The sequence below is a fragment of the Triticum aestivum genome, chromosome 4B (assembly GCF_018294505.1).
Source record: "Triticum aestivum cultivar Chinese Spring chromosome 4B, IWGSC CS RefSeq v2.1, whole genome shotgun sequence".
Taxonomy (NCBI): Eukaryota; Viridiplantae; Streptophyta; class Magnoliopsida; order Poales; family Poaceae; genus Triticum; species Triticum aestivum.
Genome location: NC_057804.1, coordinates 68646506 through 68655047, shown reverse-complemented (window position 1 = coordinate 68655047; position 8542 = coordinate 68646506). Strand labels below are relative to the sequence as shown.

At 50.4% G+C, this 8542-nt stretch overlaps 1 protein-coding gene across 1 annotated transcript; it reads left to right on the top strand.

Annotated features, from left to right (window-relative positions):
• Nucleotides 1–313: 313 nt before the first annotated feature.
• LOC123094443 (probable CCR4-associated factor 1 homolog 11) lies at nucleotides 314–1945 on the top strand. The gene has a single exon (XM_044516451.1). The coding sequence runs from the start codon at nucleotides 346–348 to the stop codon at nucleotides 1252–1254; it is 909 nt and encodes a 302-aa protein (XP_044372386.1). The 5' UTR covers nucleotides 314–345; the 3' UTR covers nucleotides 1255–1945.
• The last annotated feature ends 6597 nt before the right edge of the window (nucleotides 1946–8542 follow it).

Genomic DNA, 8542 nt, shown 5'->3' with positions numbered 1-8542 from the left:
ACGGAAGTACCGTATCACTTCAAGATGATATGCCGGCTTAGTCTTTCGGAGGTGCTCATAGGATAGGGTGTGCGTGTGTGCGTTCATAGAGGTGAGTGTATGCGTGTGTATATGAGCGTTTGTGTCTGTACTGATGTTAAAAAAAAACGAGTTCTGATGACCCACGCTGCTTAGCTTCTCCGAATTGCAGCCGGTCCGTGTCGCACCACCGCAATATTCTTCCTCGTCCGACTACGACTACGACTCCACTCCCTCGCCTTCCTTATAATGCCAACACACCACCCGCCTAGCTAACACGAACGCAGAGCTACAAGCTTCTCCTGTTGATCAGAGGCATCGATCAGCATGAACCCGGCCGCCGGTATGTTCCCAATGTTTCCGCCGCCGCCACCGCCGCCACCTTTCCACTACGCGTTCCCCATGCAGCCCCCGCCGTACTTCTACCATGCACCAATGTCGCTGGTATGGCCGTCGTCGCCGGTCCCTGTGCGCTCCGTGTGGGCGTCCAACTTCAAGAACGAATCGGCGAACCTCCGCCACGTCGCCACGAACGCCCAGTACGTCGCCATCGCCGTGCACTACCCGGGCGTCGTCCACCACCCCAGCCAGGACCCCAAGGCCCTCACCGCCGAGCAGCGCTACGCTCTCGTGAAGGCCAACGTGGACGACCTGAAGCCGCTCCAGCTCGGCATCGCTCTCTACGACAGCGACGGCGGGTACCTCGCCGCCTGGGAGTTCAACCTCCGCGACTTCCGCCCCCAGGCCGACCCGCACGACGAGAACTCCCTCGCGTACCTCGCCGGCCGCGGCCTCGACGTCGGCGCGCTCCGCGACCACGGCGTCAGCGCCGACATGCTAGACAAGAAGCTGTTTGAATCCGGCCTGGTCGGCGCTCGGCGTGGGCGGTCGCGGGGTTGGATCACGTACGCTGGGGCCTACCATGTCGCATACCTGCTCAAAATTGTCACCGGCGGCGCCCCGCTGCCGCGAGACGTGGCCGGGTTCAACGGCGCCGTGCGGCGTTACCTCGGCGACCAGGTCTATGATGTCGCCAAGATGGTGGTCGACTGCCCGGCCATGCCGCGGGGGCTGGAGCACATCGCCGATTACCTCGGCTTCCATCCGCCGCTGGGAAGCCCTCGCCTCGCAGCTGCCGCCGGCGTGCGCGCGTTGCAGGTCTTCATGCGGCTGAAGTACGGAGAGCTCGGCGGCGACGTGCGAAAATACCGGGGTCTTCTTAAAGGCCTGCACTAGCTAGGTCTATCTCACACAAACAATGCTGAGCCGAGAATTCGAAGCTCGTGCAAGGAAGACTGATGCTGACTTGCGTCCATGGTAACTCTGATCAAGTCCTTGGAAGTCCCAAGTCTGAAGGATTCCGTTTCAAAAAAAAAAGTCAAAAAAAATAGTACTCCTTCCTATCGAAGAGAGTACTAACCAGCAACACTTAACATGGATCAAAGAGAGTACTACAGTTTTACAGTTCTCTTAGTATTATAGTATATAGGAGTAGTTTTTAAAAAGAGTTCAAGCATTAGATTTCGGTAAAGTCCGAAAAATTCCGTTTCAGTGAAGTTTCACAGTTTTCTCAACAACAAAAAGGTTCAGGTAACAGGTAGCAAGGAAGTACAGAGAGTTCGGTGGTGGCGTGGAGAGGTACCGACTTACAGGCATCCCCTATGTCGATCTGTCGATAATTCAAAGTTCGTGCTAGGAAGACTGATGCCGACTTGCATCCATTGGTGGCTCCGATCAAGTTCTTGAAGTCTGAAGAATTATTAGTACTACACTTTTGAAATTCAAGTATTAGACTTTGTTTTTTTTTTCAGTATAGCTTCATAGTAATGTTGCCCATGTAATCACAAAAAATATGTTATGAAGTTATAGTATAAAGATACCCGGTTCCTTTTTTTTTGCAACACTACCTAGCAATTTTATTGAAGAAATATCTTGTAAACTCTTTTGTTATCTTCTAGTATACAAGAAAAGTTGTGATGCAATTTGCTCGTCGCACTCTCGAAAAAATAGTAATATTGCCCAGATAGCCGAATCAAGTTATAAATATATGCATCATGTTTTTTCCAAGACACGTCACGCTAAGCTGCACCCTTCTACAGGAGAGAGGAAAATGAAATATCATTGCTAATTACTTTCTCGGTTCTCAATTAATCAACCTTCTAGTTATATTCTCAATTAACCGAAGCATGACACCAGAGAATTCATGGTGGCACTTGAAGCATCCAGGAAAATATCTAGTGTTACCAGCGCTACAATGCTCCCATTTCAAAGAATATCAAATTTAAATGTGTCAAAAAAAATCTAAAAATATTTGTGGATGTCCACAAGACATGTATGTGTACAGCTCCTAAAATATTCAAGTCAAAATTCGACATCCATAAAGAGAAACGGAAAGACAAATCCGGCATGGATAGCGTTGAGTTTTTATTTTTTGTCCTTTCTGTATTTCAAATGCTGGATTTATCGTTTTTGCATCTCTTTCTGTATTTCGAATTTTGATCTGAATTTTTTTATAGGTTGTAGACATGTCTTGTGAACATCCTCACAAAAAATTGGATTTTTTTGACACACTTAGATTTGATTTTTATTTTTTTCAAAGTGGGAGCATGTTAGTGTTGCATCACCTGATACTTCCCCTAAAGCACCCACCCCAGATCGTCTGCTTCTTTCTGCACGCATGTGCTAATTCTTGCGATTGAGCTCTCATGAAATTACTACCAAATCAGAATTATCTCGTCATCCGTTGGTTTGAATTTTTATTCCATTTCGGTTGTTTTCAGTAGGTAGCCTGTTGCATCACACTTACAAATGGAAGAGAGCTGGAAGTGTGTAATTTCATTACATCTAGTTGACCTTTTTTAAACCATACATTTCGGTTGTTTTCGGTTGTAGCATTGCCAGTGTGGTGCTCGCCATAAGTAAAATGCACATGGAACTTGCACAATAAAGTTGTGTTCACACCAACCGAAAAGGCTTCACCAATACATCAAATTAATCTCTCAAGCCCCAGCCCAGCCCATTCATACATTCTTAAGAAGTTGCTCCCCATTATAGGTATTCTCTTAACATGCAAAGGGTCCAACAAAGCCTGCCATGTCATCAGATACCAACCAATCACAAATCGTGTGTTGTCTTTCCCCTGGTCACCGAAGGGACGGAACTTTAGCCTTCCAGCTATGTACTAAAACGCACACGCAATACTACTTCCGGGGGAGTACAAACCGAAGCACCACCACAGCCCAACCTTATCTACTACTCCTATATCTAGGAGGAAAAAACTTTTCCTCTCGAAACCTAAAAACCCTTGGGCGATTAGGGTTTCGGGGTGGACTTGACGGCGGCCGCCGGACCTGATTGAAGGAAATATGCCCTAGAGGCAATAATAAAGTTATTATTTATTTCCTCATATCATGATAAATTTTTATTATTCATGCTAGAATTGTATTAACCGGAAACATGATACATGTGTGAATACATAGACAAACATATAGTCACTAGTATGCCTCTACTTGACTAGCTCATTAATCAAAGATGGTTATGTTTCCTAACCATAGACATGTGTTGTCATTTGATTAATGGGATCACATCATTAGGAGAATGATGTGATTGACATGACCCATTCCGTTAGCCTAGCACTTGATCGTTTAGTATATTGCTATTGCTTTCTTCATGACTTATACATGCTCCTGTAACAATGAGATTATGCAACTCCCGTTTACCGGAGGAACACTTTGGCTACTACCAAACGTCACAACGTAACTGGGTGATTATAAAGGAGTACTACAGGTGTCTCCGAAGGTACATGTTGAGTTGGCGTATTTCGAGATTAGGTTTTGTCACTCCGATTGTCGGAGAGGTATCTCTGGGCCCTCTCGGTAATGCACATCACTATAAGCCTTGCAAGCAATGTGACCAATGAGTTGGTTACGGGATGATGCATTACGTAACGAGTAAAGAGACTTGCCGGTAACGAGATTGAACTAGGTATTGGATACCGACGATCAAATCTCAGGCAAGTAACATACCGATGACAAAGGGAACAGCGTATGTTGTTATGCGGTTTGACCGATAAAGACCTTCATAAAATATGTAGGAACCAATATGGGCATCCAGGTTCCGCTATTGGTTATTGACCGAGAATAGTTCTAGGTCATGTTTACATAGTTCTCGAACCCGTAGGGTCTGCACGCTTAACGTTACGATGACAATTTTATTATGAGTTTATAAGTTTTGATGTACCGAAGTTTGTTCGGAGTCCCGGATGTGATCACGGACATAATGAGGAGTCTCGAAATGGTCAAGACATAAAGATTGATATATTGGACGACTATATTCGGACACCGGAAGTGTTCGGACGTTGTCGGAGAAAACCAGAGTGCCAGAGGGTTACCGGAACCCCCCGGGGAGAGATAATGGGCCACATGGGCCTTGGTGGAAAGAGAGAGGGGTGGCCAAGGTGGGCCGCGCGCCTCCTCTCCCTCTGGTCCGAATTGGACTAGGAGGGGGGCGCCCCCCTCTTTCCTTCCCCCCTCTTCCTCTTCCTTCCCCCTCCTAGTAGGAGTAGGAAAAGGGGAGTCCTACTCCTACTAGGAGGAGGACTCCTCCTCCTTGGCGCGCCCACAAGGGCCGGCCGGCCTCCCCCCTCCCTCCTTTATATACGGGGACAGGGGGCACCCCAGGACACACAAGTTGATCTACGAATCGTTCCTTAGCCGTGTGCGGTGCCCCCCTTCCACCATATTCCACCTCGGTCATATCGTCGTGGAGTTTAGGCGAAGCCCTGCGCCGGTAGAACATCATCATCGTCACCACGCCGTCGTGCTGACGGAACTCATCCCCGAAGCTTTGCTGGATCGGAGCCCGGGGATCGTCATCGAGCTGAACGTGTGCTGAACTCGGAGGTGTCGTACGTTCGGTGCTTCGGTCGGATCGTGAAGACGTACGACTACATCAACCGCGTTGTCATAACGCTTCCGCTTACGGTCTACGAGGGTACGTGGACAACACTCTCCCCTCTCGTTGCTATGTCATCACCATGATCTTGCGTGTACGTAGGAAATTTTTTGAAATTACTACGTTCCCCAACACTGATCGGGCGGGCCGCTCCAGAATTCCGACGAAGGATGGCAACACCGCCCTCAAGCGCAAGCAGAGGGGCGGACCCCGACTCTCCTCGGTCGGACCGGGCGAAACTGGAAGAGGAACTTGGGAAGCTAGGGATCACCGACGAGGAGGCAACGCCTCTTGTGATCGATGATGCTGACCAAGGGAAGCCGCAGAAGTGTCTACTGGCAGGGAAGGTGCTCCATCGTCATCTACTATATATCCAGACTATACCCAACGCACTTCGGCCAGCGTGGGGAAACCCTAGGGGTCTGCAGTTCAGATCTATGGGAGAGAATAACTTTGTGGCAGAGTTCGAGACCCAGAGAGATCGCGATCGCATCTAGGCGGGCTCGCCGTGGCATGTTAGTAAGCATGCAGTAATCCTTGCTGATTTCGAGGATCATATGAGGCCTGACGAGGTCACTTTTGACCGTCTACACATGTGGGTTAGGATCCCAAATTTGCCCTATAATCTGAGAGATGATTCTTGGGGGCGCCTGATAGCTCAGCAGATCGATAAAAATGCTACATCAGTCCACTTTGATCATATTGGAGGTTTCCTGCGACCAAGAGAAAGAAAGAGGAACTATATGATATCCAGTATGAACAAGTGCCCCACTTCTGCTTCTCTTGTGGCCGCTTGGGACACAGCGATCCATACTGCCCAGCACCTGGTCCTCGAGACAAAAACGGAGATCTCATGTTTGGACCAAAGCTGAGAGCACCTGACGATAAGTGGAAAACTGCATCGGGCGAGCACCAGAACAAAGAGGAAAAGTCCGGACCTAGCAGCAGGAGAGAATCCAAGAACTCAAGTAATGTGGGAGAAACTGCAGAGGTAAACTCTCCGGTAAAAAACGGGTTAATGCTAAACAGAAAGATGTACCGAAGCAGGTCTACCGCAGAGTTGAAACCCCTCTACTCCTTACTGCCGATGAACACCACCACAGTGAAATCCCAGACGGGGCAGAGGGATGTGGTGGGGATGAGGAAGGGGATGAGCTCAGGGGTTTAGAGAGAGAACCCAAGAAAAAGATACCAACACCAGAGAACTCGGCAGCAGCTGCGGAGCAGCGCTGCCCATCCCAATGAGTGTTATCAGTTGGAACTACCGGGGGCTTGGGAACCCCGAGCCAGTTCATGAGCTTCACAGCATAGTGAAGCAAGAAGGGCATACCTTACTCTTTGTCATGGAAACAAAGATAAGGGCAGCAAGGGTGGAAAATCTGAAGTTAACTTTGGGTTTTGAGGGTTGTTTTGCAGTAAACAGTGTTGGTTTAAGCGGAGGCATTGGCTTGTTTTGGTCAAGAGATGTCTCAGTTGAACTTAAAAACTTTAGTACCAGCCACATCGATGCAGTGGTGCGGAAGAAAGATCAAAACTCTTTCGAGTGGAGATTCACAGGGTTTTATGGTGCTCCAAGAGTCGAAGACAGGAAACACAGCTGGCGTTTCCTTCGTACTTTGCACGCCATCCCCCATAATGCATGGTTATGCATGGGTGATTTCAATGAAACGCTCTATGGAGAAGAACACTTTAGTCGCGCGCCTCGGCCAGAGGGGCAGATGAGGGCGTTTCGGGAAGCTATCGACGAGTGTGAGCTCCAAGATCTCGGCTGGACTGGGGTGCCATTTACTTGGGACAACCGTCAGGCGGGTGGAGCCAATGTCAAAGCGCGAATTGATCGAGCCTTCGCAAACGAGGCATTCAGGCAACAATTCGGGCATACTGCAGTTCGTCACATCAGCGCAGTCGAGTCAGATCACTGCTTTGTGCGCATGGAATATAGGGAGCAGCGTGGTGACGCAATGTGTAGGGGTGGCCGACCCTTCCGTGTCACATCCCTAGTTCTGACAATGCCTATTGCATGCATTAGAGTGTTACATCATGTTTAAATTTCATTTAAACCTGAGATGGGGATTGACTAAGCCCTAACACCAAATGAATTCAACTAGGGTCAAAATAAAACCTTTTTCATTGAACTCAAAATGTCCTCTAAAAATGTTCAACATTTCTGGTTTGAGGTGGAAGCATCTACCAAAAATGGTTTATATTTTTGCAGGGCATATTTGGTCACTGAATTAAACCATATTGTATTTGACTTTGGGCATTTAAATACTATAAATAATTTAAATGTTCAAATAAATGTTGGAAAATTGTTAGGGGTCACTGAAATAATTCAGAAAACACCCATAACTGTTTCCAGGATTTTATAAAATGATTTGATATTTTAAATCAAATCAAAACCAAATTGCAGAAAATAGAAAAGATAAAACAGAACAGAATTATAAAAGAGAGAGAGAAAGACCCGTACCTGGGCCACTTACCTGTAGCCGGCCAGCTCCCCCACCTGGCGGCCCAGCCCACCTCCCTCCTCTGTCGTCTTCGTCCTCGACAGAGGGAGGGGAGTGTGGCCGGCGCGCGCGCGCGCCACCGCGCCACGCCACCTCTCTCCCTGCCTGCCTGCCCTCCCCTCCTCGCTCGTTGCCCCGGACGACGCCACGCCTCCCCCCTGCTCTCTCTCACTCTCCCCCGGCTCTCCCCTCCTCTCCCTCGCTCTCTCTCTCACACGGCCGAACACCACCGTCGCCGCCGTTCGCCATAGCAGCCGTCTCCGGCCACCCCTCGCTCCCCCGACTAGCTCAGAAGCTCCGCCACAACCCCCTCTTCTTCCCCACCGCTCCACGGGCCTCCGGAAGCCCTGCATCGCCGCCACGTCGCCGTTCCCCTCTTCGGGCTCCGACCATCATCGCCGTCGAATTCGCCGTCTCCAGCGCGTCTCCGAGCCCGCTTCGACGCCCACTGCAACCGCGGTGAGCCCCCGAGTCGTTTCCCCCTTCTCCCCTGGTCTCTTTCGACCTCTAGGCCTTAGCCCCACCTTGGCCGAGAGCTCCACGCCGCCGGCGATGTCGCCGTCGTGGCCACAGCCACCGCAGCTCGCTCCTGAGCCCACCCGCGTGCTCACCGCAACCTCAGGAACCCAAAGCACTTAACCATTCGTCCTCCCGTGCACTGCAGCGCCGATCCCGCGAAACCCCGAGCTCCGGCCGCCGCCTCGGGCTCCATTCCGGCGAACCCCGGCCACCCCCGCACCTCCCGTTGGTCCCCCTAGATGCGCACGGGCGCGGGCTACCTCCTGGTGCCCTTGGCGCGTCGATCCGATGCCCCTAGCGCAAGTCCGGCGTTCCCCCGCCGTGCGGAATGGTCGCCGCCGGCGAAACTCCGGCGACTGCCGATGTGGCACGCCTAATTAGCACTAATGACCACACTAAACACCCCCACAGCCACTGACAGTGGGCCCCACCCCTGGTCAAACCCCAGTCAGCGCTGGGTTTGACCGGGATTAGCTCCTGTGTCACTGACGTGTGGATCCCACACGTCAGGTTTGACCTGGACGGCGCCCGTTCACCTGCTGACG

Excerpts from the sequence above, each read along its gene's own strand:
- LOC123094443 (XM_044516451.1), top strand. The coding sequence starts at position 346 with ATGAACCCGGCCGCCGGTATGTTCCCAATGTTTCCGCCGCCGCCACCG.